At 36.3% G+C, this 19,915-nt stretch overlaps 1 protein-coding gene across 2 annotated transcripts in view; it reads left to right on the forward strand.

Annotated features, from left to right (window-relative positions):
* PPEF1 (protein phosphatase with EF-hand domain 1) overlaps nucleotides 1–19,915 on the forward strand; it is a 137,807-nt gene that overhangs the window by 72,575 nt on the left and 45,317 nt on the right. For both annotated transcript variants that reach the window (XM_081278305.1, XM_081278304.1), the window contains exon 11: nucleotides 1,522–1,568. In XM_081278305.1, the coding sequence (XP_081134431.1) occupies nucleotides 1,522–1,568 (47 nt within the window). The remainder of the gene's footprint in view (nucleotides 1–1,521; nucleotides 1,569–19,915) is intronic.

Below are 19,915 nucleotides of genomic sequence, written 5' to 3' on the forward strand. Positions count from 1 at the left end.
TCCTGTTGCTGGGATTTATAGGCATGCATCACCACACCTAACCTCAATTCTTAATATGCTGAAACAAGCTCATTTTTGAGCATTCTAGCTACTATAGTCCAGTATACTCAAATCTTTGATGAGTCACTCTGAAGAAAGTTTAGAAAATAAAATAATTAACAAAATATATTAAACTGATAAGTAAAAATTTCTTCCATCTTTATTTCCTTAGCTTTGGAGTGAGATTGTTATGAAAGTAATGAGATTTAAGCCTTCAATAACATTGATATGCTCTTAATTTTATTGTTAAAATTGTAGTTATCCTATAACTAAGAGATAGTGATATAGAATTTTAATTTTATTATTCCAAGTGTAATTGAAGTCTTCCATTGTGCATATTTGATAAATCTTGGTTGTGGGGTTTTAAACAAACTGAGTAAAAGTATTCCTAAATTAAATACTATGGTAATTAAGTTAGATACAAAAAATAAAACTTCATGAGCAGAGTTTATAAAAGATAGATGTTTTACCTAGAAATATTTATTCATATGGGGTTTTTGAATATTCACAATCACTCTTAATTTTTTAATTAATAGCTTCATATATCATATGGTTTCCTTTAGTTCGCTTTTGTTTTTATTTCTTATAGCTCTCATCAAAAGAATGTCAACTATTTCTTCACAATTTTTAAATTTCAGATGCTACTGCTGGAGCATATTTGAAACATGTCTTTAAAAAATTATGCATTTAGGGGCTGGGGTTATGGCTCAGTGGTAGAGTGCTTGCCTAGCATGTGTGAGGCACTGGGTTTGATTCTCAGCACAGCATATAAATAAATAAATAAAGTCCATCAACAACTTATAAATATATATATATATACACACACATATATATATGTGTATGTGTGTATGTATTTGTGTGTGTGTGTGTGTGTATGTGTGTGTGTGTATATATATATATATATATATATATATATATATATATGCATTTAGTGACTTGTTGAATGACTGCAATTCACCAGGTACTGTGGTAGGCCTTTGGGGATTGAATATTAACTATGATAGATACTGTTGCTGCTCTTCTGGATTTATAGCATAGGCAGTACAGAGTAATCACTAAAAGCTTGAGTTTGAAAGGAGGCAATGTTGAGTTTGAATTCCACGTTTGATATTGGGTAGCTGAGTAACTGCACAAGTTGCTTACCTACTCTCAGCTTCATTTGGAAAATGAGAATGATGAAAATAATACTCATAGAGTGGTTATAAGGATTAAACAAGATAATGTATGTACAATCCTTGGCATAGTGCTTGATTCAGAGTAAGTGAATCCCTGCATAAATGGCTAGAGAACAGGTCTTTGCAGTACCAGATGTTGTTCCTCTAAAGGAGAAGAAAGCACTGTGGAAACAAATTGTCTATTGAATTAATATCATCATAGGGTCAAAACCCAGCCCCCCAAAACACTTGAGAACATCTGTCTTTTATGAAATAGACTTTTACATCTTATATGTTTTTGAATGGTGAATTTTCATTTGAATTCCAGGTGATTTACATGGGAAACTGGATGACCTTTTTTTGATCTTCTATAAGGTAAGTGATTATTTTGCTAAATATTTGCAGGATTGTTGGGTGATAGCATTCTGAGGGCGGATAACAATATTAGTTGTGTTAGAGATATGTACAAATACAAATGTGTAATATCCATTTTTATCCAAGAATCTCAAAGATTTATAGAGGCATGTCTTTTGATTTTTTTAATTAAAAGAACTCATAAAATTTGTTTAAAAGTTTATTTAGGGTTTTTGTTCAACCTTATTACTGCCTGTGCATCCACTAGGATTTGTACTTGATTGTATTTATTGTCTTTATTATGTCAAAAATGTCTAGATAGTGCAGGATGAAGAAGAAAGCAGTCTGTTTTATTTTTATTTTGTTCAGAAATGAGCATGTCACATAATAGTTTTCTCTTCCAATGCAAACTAGTTATGCATGAAAGGACTTTCCTCTAGTAAGTTCCAGTTGCTCTCTTCTCTACCTTGATTTACCATCTTGGGCTCAGTTGCTCTTGCAATGCTATGATTCTCTTCATTTATTGCCTTTGGTTTTGAGAGCTGGCCCAGAGAGCACAAAGCAGCTTGGCTAGCTTGTAGTTTCTCTGCATCTGTTTGATTGGATTTATTTTTTTCTTTGAGCCAAGAGTTGCAATTTGTATGTTTGCTTCTGCAATGACTGATAGCATATAGAAAACTGATCTCAAGGTCCCTGCCTTCACAATGGTACCTTTTAATACTGGTCTTCTTATTACTATGTTTATTGTCTATTCATCCCACAACTAGCACATCAAATAATTGGGCATAACATAGGTATCTCAGATGGATTGAGAGAAAATATATTCTGATAATTATGATGACCAATCAGTTCACTCTTCGAGACTGTGAGAGCTTGAGTGAGCCACACAACTTCCATGAACCTCAGTTTGTTTTTTAGCTGCATTATTGTCTTAAGCTTCCATGACATAAATTCTCATGAATAAAGTAACACAAATATTCAAAAGCATTTTTAAAGCAATTCATTATAATAGAAATGCAAGGTTTTTATTTCATTTATTCAGAATGGAAGCTTGGAAGAGAATGGGCTAGGCCAGAGCAAAAGTAGGTGAATGGACTGGCACTTAGGAGGAAATTCAGTTGAGACTACAGGCAGGCTAAGCAAGACACACAGCATTATAGCCAGGGAGTGGGGTTAGAGGAAGTAGTCGGAGGCTCTCCAGATAGTTGGTTTATGAATCTTAGGCAATGATTTCTGGTAGGGAACAGAAGGTACTAGTAAAAGAATAATTCTGAATGTCAGTCACAAAACTCAAGCTGGGTAGGGAAGGAAGAGAGTCCAGGATGGACCAGTTGATTGGGATACATGGAAGAACTGAAGGTTTAGAATGCTTCCAGGATCAGGAAGTCCTCTGACTGAGAGGCTGGAGGGCTGGCATGGCCTTAGGAAGCAGGAAGGGTGGGAAGTTGTAGGGGAAGTAGTCTCAGGTTATGAGAGGGTCTCAGGTGGAGTCTAGAAGGTGAGCAACTAAAGTGAGCATAAGAGAATGTTGGCAATGAAGAGGACAAGCATCTGGAAATTAGGTGTGTTAAATGGGTTGGCCACATGGACTGAGAGATGAGGAACTGGGGAGGAAGTCTAGTTAGAGGTCCTGAGCCTGAAAGGAGCATGGTAAAGAATTTGTCTGTTAATGGCTTTGGGGAGCAAGCAGAGGCCCTACTCTTGATCCTGAGGTGTTTTTTTCTGGGGAGGAATGGATCCTTTCCTTTCAGAGAGTTGCAGGAGTCAGGAGTCTAGCAGTGTCCTTAAGGGAGACCCAGATTTACAGAGAATTTTTTTCTGAATGACTTGAAGGTGAAAGGGAATTTACATACTGTGAAATGGGGATTCTACTGGCTAATTGGAAAGCTTTGGGAGAGGTAGAAGGATGGACTGGTGAGAAGAAGCCAGGAGTTGTAAAGTTTGGGGAATGGGATCAGTTTAACTCAGTACATAGCTCCATACTAGACAATTACAATCTGAGAAAGGCGGGGAGAGGGATGGAGGATATGGAGAACAATAACAAGAAAAATCTGGTAATTCGTTTTCTAGAGGCTTTGGGAAATAATATAAAAAGGAAAATAGTTGAGTAAATTAAATTAACAGAATAGTCACCAAATTCCCAGGCATTTAGAAAATTTCTCAAGAGTTAGTATTATTAAGGTGTGACCCGGAATAGAGCCCTGGAGTACACAGATGAAAAAAAGAGAGTATTCTGATATAGTTTTTTAGTTGCACTGACAAAACTATATGGAGCTTATAAAACTGGAAGGTGCTAATGTAAAGATTGAACAGGAGGAGGTGGGTGGTAAGAAGTGCTATAAAAGGAACTAAAGGTGAAAATATAGTATTCAAATGGAAGCAAGAAATATTTCGAGAGCTAACCAATGACAGTATTCAGGAAGTAGAGATTGTGAGCCTGGCAATGACTGAGTAGGTGACTACTGTATTATATTTGGGATGGGCTAGGGTAGAGGGAGGTGAGAAGGATGTTTGGAAAACAGAAGTATGCCAGAGCCATGCATTAGAATTTTGGCAGACTCTATTGAGAAGAAGGTAAAATGCATCTTGAATGTAGAATGAACCACACATGCCAGTTGTCTGATTTAACAGGGGAGACTGAGGGAAAAGCCATTGATGACACTCAGATTTCACTTTAAGAAACTGAAAAGAGATCTAATGTACAACATGAGGACTATAGGTAATAAAATTTTACTGTGTATGGGATTCATGCTAAATGGGTTGATTTTAACTATTTTTTGCTGCAAAAACAAAAGAAGGGTAACATTTGAGATAATGGATATGCTAATTTGCTGCACTGTAGTTACCTTTTTACTATCTAGTTATATCCTATAACACTATATTATATACCTGAAATATGTACAACATTTATTTTTAAAAAGGAAGAAAATAGCAACTATGATAAAACATTGGGGCAAAAAAGCTGGATCACTAATATAACTTATTAGTATTTTAAACAGTGTGACAACAAAAAATGCTACAACCATATTATTTTAAAGGAATTTGTGATAACTGAATACAAGACATTTGCCGCAGTCTGGCTGGGCACAATTCAGGAGCCACTTGTCAAAGAAACTAACTTTATTTTTAGAACTACAAATGCCAAACAAAACAGCTCCTCAGGAAAAAACCCTCAGAGCCCAACTGCCACCACAGGCTTCCCCAAGCCTCTCACACCCACACAAACCTCACCACCTCCCACAATCCTCCTGCTCTTGAGGCTGATTGGCTGGGTTGCGTGGGCGGAGCCAAAGAAGTCCCCTAATGAGCAGCTCCGTGGAGGAGCCAATCAGCTAGATGTTGCTGGGGCCTCTGTGAGCCAATCATCAGCTGGCAGTCTGAAGGGCAGGGAAACAGCCCAATGAACATCACCGCAGAGGAGCCAATCAGCTAGATGTTGCTGGGGCCGCTGTGAGCCAATCATCAGCCGGCAGCTGGAAGTTTGCTGGCAGCTGGAAGTTTGCTGGGGCCCCTTTGGCTGTGGCTCTCAACATCTCCCCCTCTCTGTTTAAACAACAAGCATGTGGCTTAGGGACCGTGCCTGCCTTAGGTTGTCCAATACTACATATGGTCCTTACCCATCTTTGGATGAGCTGACCTCAGGGCATCAGCCTCCTGTCTTAGGTTGGTACCACTGTAATTGGATCTTACCCATCATTGACTACAGGTCCAGTATACAGCCACACCTGTGGAGAGGTCTTTGTCATGACAAGCAGAAGGGAGGAAGATACACCAAGCCAATTGACGGCTCTTGTTGGAAAAATTGTACAACCGATGACTTCATCAGTAAAAATACTCCAACACTACCACAAGTCACTGCACCAACAGATAGTTCACAATGCATACAAGTGACACATAGTTTAGGCAAGTTCTGCAAGCAGTTCAGTGATGGCTATTGCAGAAACTATAGATTAGTTTTATCTTTGTCTTCACCGGCACTGGGATGAAGACAGGAATTCTAGCAATAATGGCTAAAGAAAAAATTATGTAACATTCCAGAAGGCACTAAAAGAAAACAATTTTCTTAACAATTTACATTATCTTGAAGAGAAAAGAAAACAGTTTTCTTAATAATTTACATTATCTTGAAGAGAATTATTAAATATAATGAAAAGGAAAGGTGAAAGTAAACAAACAGATCTGTTAACCTTCTTTTTTGTTTACATATTAAAACAATTCTTAACAGTTATTTACCCAATTTAAATTAAACCATTTAAATCATGTGAATAAAAAAAATACTTGGATCCATTTTTTCATGAGCGCTCATCATATATGATATATGGACATACGTACATTCAAACATATAACACAAAACACAAGTGTGCACACATAATATAATACATACAACACATAATAGTAAAGGCCTTATAACTTTTTACAGGTGAAACCTCCATTGCAATGTTTAAAAACTCTATAGTCAAAAAAAAAATAGAACTGATCAGCAAAACATTAACCTAGGTCTGTATGAGCTCAAAAAACAAAATAGAACTTCATGATATGGGAAAGGGCAATAATAAAATAGATATTGAAAAAAGCATCCTGGTTCTGTTGCAGATGTAAGGATAGCCAAATTGGAGTTTTGGATATCAGCTGTTATGGATTTGAGCCAAATCATCTTCTTTTTGGTCTGTAGAAATCGCTTTAGTTAATCTCTCTGGAATCCAAATCGGCTGCTGTTCTCCCTGTGGAAATACACAAACAGGCCCCCGACTCCAGACAATCACTGGGTCAGGACTTTAGTTAATCTCTCTGGAATCCAAATCGGCTGCTGTTCCTCCTGTGGAAACACACAAACAGACCCCCGACTCCAGACAATTACTGGGTCAGGACCTCTCCATTGTCCTGTTAGAATATCTTTCCAAAGTACCTTGGGCTTATGTACATTTTTTGGACACATATGCCTTTCTGCAGCACTAAGTCCTGATGAATCCAAATTTTAAAAGTTTAGAGTAAAAAGGGTTATTTTAAGTTTATCTTTGGGGAATATATACCCCTTCCCAATTCCGTCTTTTTGCTTTAATAAGTACATTTTAATAGTTTGATGAGCTCTTTCAACTATGCCTTGTCCCTGTGGATTGTATGGGATTCATGTTATATGAGTAATGCCAAATGATGAGCAAAATTGTTTAAAAGAGGTAGAAGTATAACCAGGGGCATTATCTGTTTTTAACTGTTTTGGAATGCCCACAGTGGCAAAATTTTGTAAGCAATGAGCTATAACATCTTTAGTTTTTTCTCTGGCATGAAGGGAGCCCATCAAAAATCCAGAAGAAGTATCATCTGTAACATGCAAATATTTTAATTTTCCAAATTCTGGCAAGTGTGTGACGTCCATCTGCCAAATATGGTTAGGTATCAATCCTCTAGGATTGACTCCAAGATTAACTTGTGGTAAAAAGGTCACACAATTTTGACATTGTTTTATTATTTGTCTAGCTTGTTCCTTAGTTATTTTAAAACGCTTTTGTAAAGTATTAGCATTGACATGGAACCTTTTATGAAAATTTATAGCTTCTTCTAGTGTAGAGAAAATATGTATGTCATGTGTAGTTTTATCTGCTAAATCATTGCCCAAACTAAGGGCTCCAGGCAATCCTGTATGTGCCCTGATATGTCCTATAAAGAATGGATCTTTTCTGTCCCAGATTAAACTTTCTATAGTGGAAAACAAAGAGAAAACAGTAGAAGAAGGGGAAATCCTATCAGCATCTTCAAGGGATACTATAGCATTAACTATATACTGACTATCAGAAAATAAATTAAATACAGAATCTTTAAACATCACAAAAGCTTGTAATACTGCATTAAGCTCTACCTTTTGAGCTGATTGTTTGGGTACTAAAAATGTGAAAGTTTGATCAGGTGTAACTATTGCTGCTGTACCATTATTTGACCCATCAGTGAATATATTTGGAGCATTCATGATAGGTGTTTTTCTTGTCATTTTTGGAAAAATTACAGGATGCAATGACCAAAAAGACAATAAAGGATTAGATGGTAAGTGGTTATCAAATGAAACATTAGATTTGCACACGATTATTGCCCAAGAATTTAACTCATTAGCTAATTCATCAATTTGATTCATAGTATATGGAGTAATAATTTTATTGGGAGAAATTACAGATACTCCCTTTGCTGTTTTTATTCCTTTGAGTATTAATTGTCCTACAGCCTCAGGATACCTAGTAAGAATAGTGTTAGGAGAATAAGATAAATGTATCCATAATAATGGACCTTCTTGCCAAAATACTCCTGTAGGAATATTTTTTGTTGGTAGTACAATAAATAATAAAGACAAACTTATATCAATTCTATCCAAATGCATATTTTCCATATATGTTTCAATGATTTTTAATGCCTTTCTTGCTTCAGGCGTTAACATTCGGGGTGAATTTGGATCTGATGGACCTTTTAAGATATCAAATAAAGGTCCCAATTCTCCTGTTGGAATACCTAGATAAGGCCTTATCCAATTTATGTCTCCTAATAACTTTTGAAAGTCATTAAGTGATTTGAGTTGATCTACTTTTATTTGAATTTTTGGTGGACAGACCATGGTTGAGGATAATAGAACTCCTAAATAATTAATTGGAAAATTTAATTGTACTTTATCTATTGCTATCTATAGATTATAATTTTTTAATAAATTTGTAAGTGTGGCATAACATTCTAACAATGTGTTTTTAGCTTTGTGTGCTAATAATACATCATCCATATAGTGAAATATTTGTAGTTCAGGATTTTGATTTCTAAGTGGCTGGATTACTTTGTTAACATAAATTTGACACATAGTTGGGCTGTTAGCCATCCCTTGAGGGAGTACTTTCCATTCATATCTCTGATCAGGACCTTCATGATTTAGTGCAGGGATAGTAAATGCAAAACGTGGACTATCCTCAGGATGAATTGGAATTGAAAAAAAACAATCTTTAATATCTATAACTAAAACATACCAAGTTTTTGGCAAAGCAGACAATTGAGGAATCCCCGATTGAGCAGGTCCCATAATGACCATTTCATTATTAATGGCTCTTAAATCTTGCAATAATCTCCATTTACCAGATTTCTTTTTGATGACAAAAATGGGAGTATTATGGGGAGATACAGAAGGTTGTATATGTCCTTCCGCTAATTGTTGTTTGACCAGATCATGGGCTACTTGTATCTTTTCTTTAGTCAAGGGCCACTGAGGAACCCATGCTGGTCTTTCTGATTTCCATGTAATTTTTATTGTCTCAGTGGCCCTTTGTGAAAATCCAACCCATGTCTGTCTGTTCCTTGATCTATTTGTATTGGTGCTGCTATACCTTGTTCTTGTTTTTCTAATCCTTTTCCTTTCCTAAAACCTTGTCCAGCCATAATAGTGGGTGCATTTTGATTGATGTTGTTAATGTCAAACCTAATTGATCTAGGACATCTCATCCCCATAAATTTACGGGAAGATGATCCAATACATATGACTGTATAGTTCCTTCACATCCTTAAGGATCCTTCCAATCTAATACCATTGCACTTCTATGGGGATTAGTCGCCACTCCTAGGCCTTGAAGCGTTTGAGTGGCTTGTTGTAATGGCCAATGTTTTGGCCATTCTTGACGAGAGATGATGCTAAGGTCTGCACCTGTATCCAGTAGCCCATTAAATTCATGTCCTTGAATATTTAGTTTTAGCATGGGGCGAGAATCTAAATTTAAAGAAAGCATAGCCCAATCTACACCTGTGGAGCCTAATCCCTTGGAACCTCTTTCTACAGCATGACTGGAAAATGTATCATGTAGGCTTGGTATTATTAGTAACTGTGCTATTCTATCTCCTGGTGAAATTACTGATATACCCTTTGGAGAACTGGCTATAATTTTTATTTCACCTTCATAATTGGGATCAATTACCCCAGGACTTATCAAAAGTCCTTTTAGAGTAGAAGAGCTGCGTCCCAATAATAAGCCTACTGTTCCTTTGGGAAGAGGTCCTTTTACCCCTGTGGGAATGATTTGAACTCCCATCTCTGGAGTTAGTACTGATCTGGCGGAGGCGCAGATGTCCAACCCTGCGCTCCCTCTGGTTTGTCTGATGAGGGATCTGATGGACAATGTGTCCTGGTCACTACCCTGATGGGGTTGCTGGGTTCCTCCAGTGCTCCGTATATTTGTGGTTTGTGGCCCCGGAGCATTGGGGCCCCCTGTCCATTTTTTGGCAACGGAACCCGATGCCTTTGTCCACGATATTGTGGATAAACACGTGGTCCTTGTTCGTTTTTTGATAATGGAGTACCCTCTATGGTGGTTTGAGAATGGCATTCATTAGCCCAATGTAATGGAGTACCCTCTATGGTGGTTTGAGAATGGCATTCATTAGCCCAATGTCTCCCTCTACGGCATCGTGGGCAAATACCCGGTATTCTACTCCTTTGATACCTAGTTTTGTTAAACCCTCCTCCTATGGGGCAATTCCTTTTAAAATGTCCTGTTTGTTCAGAATTGTAGCATGTTCTTGGCCTGGCATCTAAAGCCTGTTTTACTGCAGCTGCCACAACTTGCTCTTGTTCATTAATGTCTCTACATAACTTAATATATGTGTTTAAATCTTCATGTTTCCATGGTCTAATGGCCTCCCTGCACCAACGATTTGCTTGGTCATAAGCCAGTTGTTTTATTAATGGCATTGCTTGTTCTGTATTCCCAAAAACTCTGGTAGCTGTTTGAATAAGCCTATCTACAAATTCAGCGTAAGGTTCATTAGCTCCTTGTATTATCTTAGATAATTGACCTTGTAAACCTCCATGTCCTTGTAAAGTCTTCCATGCCTTAACTGCATCTACAGAAATTTGTAAATATACACCAGGATCATATGCAATTTGTTGCTGCCGATCCTCATAAGGTCCCTTTCCTAACAACATATCTAGATTTCTCTGAGGATAACCAGCTGCTGCATTTCGCCTAGCCGTCTCCTTGCAAAATTCCTCATTGGCAACCTTCCATAACAGGTATTGTCCTCCATTTAGCACAGCTTTACAAATATTAGCCCAATCTGCTGGCGTCATGTTTAAGTTGGTAATGGATTCGACCAAGCTTACAGTGAAGGGTGCTTGAGGACCATAGGTTGTTACAGCCTCTTTTAGCTGCTTCACTGTTTTGAAATTTAAAGCATGGTAAATTCGCTGCCCTCCTACCTCAAATACAGGGCATGTTAATACTTGAGATCCTGTCTCAGGATCCCAACTATCAACTGCGGGTGTTGGGGGCCTCCCAGCATATGGAGGTGGCCTTATTAGTTGGACATTTACATCCTCTGGTGATCGAAATGTGTTAGTAGCAGTCTCCTGTAGAGGTGGCGCTGTTGGTTGGACCCTTACACCCTCTAGTGATAGAAAGGTGTTAGTAGCAGTCTCCTTTTGTAACTTTTCCCCTGATGGCTTTTTCTGCTCTAAACTTCCTTCCTCTGTCTGACTAGTTCGAGAGACCTTCTCTTTTACTTGAATCTTTTCCTCTGTCTGAGTAGCTCGAGAGACCTTCTCTTTTACTTGAATCAATATGTCTTCTCCTTCCTCTACCATTGTCTGAACTGAAGGCTTTGGACTAAGCAAACAAGATACGAACGTCCACAATGGCAATATGCCAACTGGCAGAGTCCCCTGGCTTTTCTTTTCTATTCTTTTTAAATCTTCACCATGATGGTTCCATTGTGATATATCTAACAACTCCTCCTTAAAAAGCCATGGGCTACATTGTTGTATTGTATCAACGTATGCCCTGACTGCTCTTGATTTTACTGGGATGCCTCCTTCCTCTAACAATTTACTTAACACTCTTTCGGTTTGTTTTTTACTAATTTCTGATCCCATATTTCTACTATAATACAACCCAACAAGATAACACCTAACAAAACTGAAACAGAGTGAAACAAAATTGGAACAACACAAAATCATTATAATAGCCTCCTGAAATGTCCATCCGTCCTTTCTCCCTATCTGTTCCTCAGATGTGAGCGGTTTTTCTTCCACCTTACACATCTCCAGGGACAGGCAACTTAAAACAAAAATGAAGCAAAACAAAAGAGGAAACTTAGAATGGCTACCCATCCTCTCGCCCTGCCCTCAGGGGCGAGCAGTTTACTTACCCTCAGTCGCTCCCCGTACGAGCCACCAAATGCTGCAGCCTGGCTGGGCACATTTCAGGAGCCACTTGTCAAAAGAAACTAACTTTATTTTTAGAACCACACACGCCAAACAAAACAGCTCCTCAGGAAAAAACCCTCAGAGCCCAACTGCCACCACCGGCTTCCCACAATCCTCTCACCCACAAGCCTCTCCACCTCCCACAATCCTCCTGCTCTTGAGGCCGATTGGCTGGGTCACGTGGGCGGAGCCAAAGAAGTCCCCCAATGAGCAGCTCCGTGGTCTGAAAGGGCAGGGAAACAACCCAATGAGCATCACCGCAGAAGAGCCAATCAGCTAGATGTTGCTGGGGCAGCTGTGAGCCAATCAGCAGCTGGCAGTCTGAAGGGCGGGAAACAGCCCAATGAACATCACCGCAGAGGAGCCAATCAGCTAGATGTTGCTGGGGCCGCTGTGAGCCAATCATCAGCCGGCAGCTGGAAGTTTGCTGGGGCCCCTTTGGCTGTGGTCTCAACACCTTAATAGATTATTCTTTTCATCCAAGTGGTTGGTTTAACTTAATATTTCTATCATTATAATTGATCATATGCAGAAATGATCTGTCCACTGATCTATTCATTCACTAAACTTTTATTTGGTCTTTATAGTGTTCAAGGGATCATGTAAAAAGTATAGGAACATACAAAGATGAATACAAAGCTTATTCATTTCACATATATTTATTCATTTAGTTATTTATTTTTTATATCTTTATTTTATTTATTTTTATCTGGTGCTAAGGATCTAACCCAGTCCTCACACATGTTAGGCAAGTTCTCTGCCACTGAGCTACAGCCATAGCCCCTCATGTTTATTTTTTATTGGTGCATTATAATTGTACATTATGGTGGAATTTATTATTACATATTCATACATGCAACAACAGAATTTGGTCAGCTTTGTTCCCCAGTACCTCTCCTTTCCTTTTTCTCTTCCCTTCCCCATCTGCTTGGTGTATTCTACTGGTCTCCCTTCTGTTTTCATCACATACATTTATTAAATACCTTTTATGAATGGGATACTTTGCTAAAGCTTGGAAGTATAGTATGATAAGATACAGTTGTTAGCCTCAAAGATATCTTGTTTATTGGGCAGGTTGATTGATACAAAAGACAAGATGGCTGAGAGTGAGATGTGTTATGACTGGGATAAATACGGTGCTCCAAAGGAACACTTAACTTCATGGAAGAATTTCTAGAAGAGATGATGTTTTTGACAACCCTTTCAGAGAATTTTAATAGTTGAGTAATTGCTTAAGCATGAAGGAAAATTTTAGACGATTGGGAAGATGTTACTCTTACATGTTTTTCTTGTGGTGTAATGCAATAAATGATGGAGTTCATAGCAATAATTGGGTGAGCTCTCCCTGCCTCCACCTTGGTACCTGGGATTGAACCAGCATTCTACTACTGAACTATATCCCCAGCCCTTTTTATTTTGAGATGGGGTCTTGCTTAATTGCCTAGGCTAGCCTCAAACTTGTGATCCTTTTGCTTTAGTGTCTTGAGTACCTGGGATTACAGGTATGTGTCACTGGGCCTGGCCCAATGATTATTTTTGATGCTTTTTTTTTTTAAAGATTTGAGGTTTTTAAATATTTGATTATCCTTAAAAATTGTATCATTTAGCACCTTAGTTAGTACTGAGACTTTTTTTTAGCTCATCTTCCATCTGGGCTGGGAAAGGATTCTTCCTCCCAGGGTACTACATTCTTAACTATGACAGACCTTTGCTAAAAGGTCAACTTTACATGACTTCAAATATAATTTTATAATCAAGTGAAGTAATTTGCATATCATTAGTTAGGTCATATTTTTGGATTTTATTTTCTGAAAAGGTTAATTCTAATCAGTTACTTTTGCTTAATTCGAGTGACCAATTTGAAGTACTTCATTCAGAGCCTCAACCTACTAAAATTACAAGATATTTTCCCTCATTAAACAGAAAGATTGAAATTTTAGATCAAGTATTGACAAATTGGTTTGTTAATTTAATGTTGTGAGTGGCAACCCCCTGAAGCTGAAAAAGGGATGCACATGGACAAGAGAAGCTAATTAACTCTTAACCCCTGTGGGCATCATATTGATGCTGTTCAGTGGAAGCCATGCTATCTTGTTTTACTTCCTTTCTCTCTTCTCCACCATCATCTTCTCCTCACGTCCATAATTTTCTAGCTGTGAAGGTAATCAACAATTAAAAAAAATTCTTTATCACTGAGATGCTTCACATTGCTACAGGGATTAACTATTTTCCTTTTGAGATTAAAGTGGTATGTTACAATGAGAAGAACAGATCTCTGAAATAGGGTGTGCAAAAGAAATAAAAATTAATGTGGAATTGAGATCCAGAGGTTATTGTTTGATGTCCCTTGGGAGAATGTCCAAATATGTTGGGATAACTTCCAAACATTTGTTGTAAAATGCTTCAGTAGGTAATAGGTGAGAATATAGAGAAATGTTTTTGTGTCTATTCAAGTTAATTAGTTGTGGTCTGCAATCCTTCCACCCCTTGCAAGACATTTGAATGCTGTTCAGAATTGTAGTTACTCTGGGTTTCTTGTTTTGTTTTGTTTTATTTTTGTATTTGTTAACTTAATCTTAATGCCATAGATGGTTTGTTATATGTCATCTACAGAATGATCCAGCATTTGGTTTAGTGGAACTAAGTGAAGGATGGGTTATAGCATCAGTGTTTGCTTCTTTGAAGGAAACCCAAAGAAATCTCAGGAACCAGAAGCATTAGTTCTTCATTGTCTTGTCTGTTTTACACTTCCTTTATTATTCTAAGATTAAAATGTATTCTAACTCAGACTTTACACAGTAATTTGACTAATGCTGAACCAACAAGACAGACATTATACATCCAAATAAGCCTTGTCTATTTTGAAGCCGTTGTATTGAGAGGCTTAAAACTTACAGGAGTTCAGTATGCATTCAGGACTGCTTTTAGAGTCATTTTCAGAGAGAGACTGTAACATTCTATTGAACAAACTTCATTATCACAAATCTTAGTCTTTTGAAGTTGTGTAATTTTTTGAAAAGGTTAAAACTTGTTGTTGTCAAATGTGCTATGTAAGGAGGATGGCCTAGCTGACCATTAACTATTTTTGGCTTAAAATGAAGTTTAACTAAATAAATCTATTATTTTTTGCTCATAGTGGAAATGAAATAAGACAGAGGCAGCAAAGAGTACAGATCTAATAAAGTTTGATTTAACTGGAGATGAAAAGTTTTAATACAAAAAAACTGTCATCACAGTGGAAAACATGTTTACCATCCAAATATAATACTTTTAGACTGCTGAATGCTTTCCTCAAATTTTGAATTAAGGTTATGCTGGTTTCATGAAATGAATTGGAGAAATCTTCTTTTTCTATTGTTTGGAATAATTTAAATTTTTAGGTCTCAAGCTCAAATTTGTCTATTCATTGTAATCATCCAAGTGATTTTAATGTTCAGGTAAGGTTGGAAGACATGAGTTTAAATAACATTAAAACTATTTGCTCTTGAAGATTGAGAATAGTGTCTGCTATAAAACCACATGGGCCTTTCATTGCTCAAATTTTCTATTTCTAGTTCTTTTGAATCCATTTTGGTGATTTTCAATTTTTTTTTTCGTATGGTGCTGGGGATCAAACCCAGGGACTTGTACATGTGAAGCACTCTACCCACAGAGCTATATCCTGTATCCCCAGCCCCAATTTTTAATTTTTAAGGAAATCATTTTCTCTAGATTATAAAAGTACATTGCTATAGATAATGATTTATCTCTCTATATATATGTTTACTTTTCTCTATCTTTAAGTTTTTTAAAATACATTTTTGTTGTAGTTGGACACAATACCTTTATTTTAATGTGCCCAGGTCCTTGCACATGGTAGGCAAGTGCTCTACCATTGAGCCACAACCCCAGCCCCTATCTTTAAGTTTTTAAAAATTTTTAACCTAATTTTTTATTTTTTTTTAAACTGAATCCTCAATCAGACTTTTTTTTTTGTCAATTTGATTGGTTATTTTAAACAAACCAACCTTAGGATTTATATATTTTCTTTTCCCTTAATTTTAGCTTTTATTTGCTTGATTTTATTCTTTTTCTAATTCCTTCAGATGAATCAATCTCTCATAATAATGAAATGGCATTTTTAATTTTAGTTTTAACTGGACCTTCCATGGAACTTGTAATTTTGCTTTTAATTTTCTCTTTGATCCAATGTTTATCAAGACTACAATTATTCATTTTCAAGGATATGCATTCAAGAAGATAGAATTTTTTAATCATACTTTATTTCAAATTTTGCTGGATTATGAGAATATGTCTTATGAAATGTTTCTTATTTTGAATTTCTTAATGGTTTCTTTAAAGCCTTAATGATTGATTCTCATGAAGACTTTATGGACATAAGAAAAATTAATTGTATTTTCTATATATAAAGTTCTTCATATAGTTATTAAAACATGTTTATTGATTGTATATTCAATTTTGCATATTTTTTCAATTGTATCTACTATGTGTATTATATATTGCTTTGTAACAAGCCACCCCAATACTTAGTGCCTTAAAGCTGCCAAATTTAATCTCTCATAATTTCTGTGCATCAGAAATTTGTGTGCAGTTTAGCTATGTCATTCTGGCTCAGGGTTTCTTCATGGGGAGACAGTTAGACTATTGGTCAGGGCTACAGACACCTGAAAGATTGGCTGGAACCATTTCCAAGGTGGCTAAGTCACATAGCTATAGGCAAAACATTTCAGTTCCTTGCTGAACTCATGGCCTCGCCACAAGGTTTTCTGAATATTCTCATGACATAGCAACTGTCTTTCCCTAGAGTGAGTGATCCAGGAGAAAGAATAGGCAGGAAGCTACAGTGTCTTTTATGACTAAATCTCCCTAGTTGCATATCATTACTTTTTTTTTTTCCTATTCTTTAGAAGCAAGTCACTAAGTCTGGCCTACACTCAAGGGGAAGCAAATGAGGCTTTACCTTTTAAAGGGAATGTTATAGAATTTCTGCCCATTATTTTAACCTTTCCCCCACATTTTTGGTACTGGAGATCACACCTAGTGCCTCATACATGCTAGGCAGTGCTCTACCATTGAGCTACATCTGTAGCCCTGACATTTGGATAATTCAGACATAGTGAACAAGCAAAAGCTTGTTCTTTTGTATAGTGACTACAAGCTCATGAACTGTAACTTCTTTATAAAGTACTTTTTAAAATATATATATATATATTTTTTTTTTTTTAATTTTTTTCAGCGGACACAGCATCTTTGTTTGCATGTGGTACTGAGGATTGAACCCAGCTGCACGCATGCCAGGCTACCACATCCCCAGCCCCTATAAAGTACCTTTTATTATGATATAATATTTCTTTGTGACACTATTTAACATTTTAATCTTATAATCCACTTTGTTGAGTATTAATATTTCCACTTTTTTCTCTTTATTGCATTTACCTTGTTTTCTACCTCCTCTTAATCTACTTTCTTCATGTGTATTTCTCATGAGTAAGCTATACCTAAATTTTCTGGTAATCTTGGCATTTTAATGAGAATTTAACCTATTTACATTTAGTATAACAGTGGGTATATTTGAAAACTTTCCTTCTATTCTATTTTACTATTTATTTAACTTTGTTTTGCCCTTTTCATTTCCTTTTTTATATTTTGGTAATATATTTTTCAAATAGCTTTAAATGTATTCTTCTACTATAATCCTCTTACTTCCTGTAAGATAAATCTTTATTTTCCATATCTTTATCTTTCCATATCCCTCAGACAGACAATATTTGTAGACCATTTTACTTTGCTCCCTCGATGTCCCCTGCAAATCCTAGCTTTTGCTTATGCCATATTTCTAGGTCTTAACCATTATTAATTTTATCTATCTAGTCTGAATAATTTATTTATAATTTTAGACAATTTTCTACTGATAGAATATTTTCCTAGTATTTAAATGCAAGTTCGATAATATCATATTGATTTATATGTAATTATATATTTCAAGGTTCATTGTTCACATCTATATTCTTTCATCTTGGTCTTTTCCTAGCTTGAGGACATTTTAATTTTTACTACTGTTATTTAATTTTCTTGAGTGTTTTCCTCTATGGGTCATATGGGTACTTTCTTCACTGAATGCAAGCTCCTTGAATAAAAGAACTTTATATTGTTTACTTCTGTGTTCGTAGCACCTAAAACTGTGCCTGGTGTGTTACAAGCAATCAATACATGTTCATTGCTTTTGTGTATTAGATCATTACATATTCATATGTCTTTCTTTCACCCTGAAGAACATTTATGTTGTTGGTGGTTTGTGATCCCTTATACATCTGCAAGTATTTTTCTATCACTCTGAGATGTTAATGATGTCTTCTTGGTCAGTATAGATTCTTGGTTTATAGTCCTTTTCTCTCTTTGATTTATAGATTTTCTTCTACCATCTCTTACCTCCAACTACTGCAGATGCTAAGTCTGATGCCAGGATGATTCTTTTCCCTTTGTAACTTGTTCTTTCTGGCTTCTTCTGAGGCTGTTACCAGGGAATAGGATTTTTCTTTCCCATTAATTATGCACAGGAGTCATGAGTTCTTTCAGACTTCAAACTGAAGTCTTCTTTTAACTGTTGAAAAAATTCTTTTATTTTTATAATTATTATTTCTTTTCCAACTTCTTTTTTTTTCTCCTTGATTCTAGAATGCTTATTATTGGCACATTAGGTCTCTTGGCTCTGAAACTCTAGTCTCAAATATTTATTCTTTATGAGTTCTATTATTTGCTTTTTGTTAAGTGTGAGAGATTTTTCACCTGTTTACTCTTTCAGTTCAATAATGTAATTTACAACCATTCTTTCTGCTAATCCACTGCTATTTTAAATTTGAATAGCATATTTCTAATGCCAAGAATTTTAAATTTTTTGTTCTTATACATTCCTCTCATCATTTAAAAAATAAAGCTGTTCTCTGTCTCCTCCAGCAGTCCTGTTACATTAGGGGTTATCTACTTTAACACATCTCTGGTTGCTGGATTCTCTTAAGTACTAGCTTATTTCTGTTTTCTATTTTCTGCTTAAGGTAGCTCAAGCCTCTCCAGAGTTGGAGGCATAATAGTTTCTATTCCTTCATGAAGAATGTGAAAAGGAAGTCTCTATGTTTCTAGGTGCTCCTAAATGCAAGCATTCATGACCTTTTAGCTTTTGGCATGTGAAAAGTAAGATCTAACATTCTAACCCACCCAACTAGGGCTACCCACATGCTCTGAGCAGAGTCGCCTCTTAGACTTAGATGGAATTGTCCATGGGTCCCCTCAGCCATAGTCATCCTCTGTTCTCACCCCAGGGTTTTTTGCTGCTGCTTGTTTAGCCCCCTTCAGAACCTGGATGTCACAATAGTCTGTAGCCTCCATCACCCCTCCTAACATTTCCAGCTACTCATCCCAACTAGCTGAAGCCTGGGGGAAGGAATAGTGTCAGAGTCCTTTTCTTTAAGTTTTGATGAGCAGTAGTCTAAATTTTTGCAGTTGGTTACACTATCTAAGCCCCATGTGAATAAGGTTGTGTGAATTAATATATTAAGGAAATGTAAAATTATGAAATCTTAAAATTAGAAATAGCATGGATGTCACAATAAAATGAATCTCTTAATTTGTATAGTGCTTTCTAGTTTTTATACATATAATCTCATTGAATTCTAAAATAGCTCTGCATGGTAAGTATGGAAGTAATCATTACCATTTTTTAAAAATATTGTTTTAGTTGTAGTTGGACACAATACCTTTATTTTATTTTTATGTGGTGCTGAGGATCAAACCCAGCGCCCTGCATGTGGTAGGTAAGCGCTCTATGGCTGAGCCATAACCCCAGCCCTGTAATCATTACCATTTTAAAGATTAATAAAAGATAAAATAACATGCCCAAGGATATCTGGGTATAACAAGTGGAGCTGGACTAGAGTATTAGTCTTATTACACCATGCCACTGCTTGTTTGTTTCCACTTACCTTCAGAACATGTTACGTTGAATAAATGATTTCTGAAATCCCTAAGTTATGTGTTATAACCTGTATTATAGTTTTTCAATTACTTTATTATATGAACCTTCTAAAATGTATATAAATAGTAGGATGTTAAGTACAAAGTAATAAAACTTTCTTATGCAGTTTGAAATCTAACAAAAGAA

Source organism: Spermophilus citellus (assembly GCF_964194105.1).
Source record: "Spermophilus citellus genome assembly, chromosome: X".
Lineage (NCBI taxonomy): Eukaryota > Metazoa > Chordata > Mammalia > Rodentia > Sciuridae > Spermophilus > Spermophilus citellus.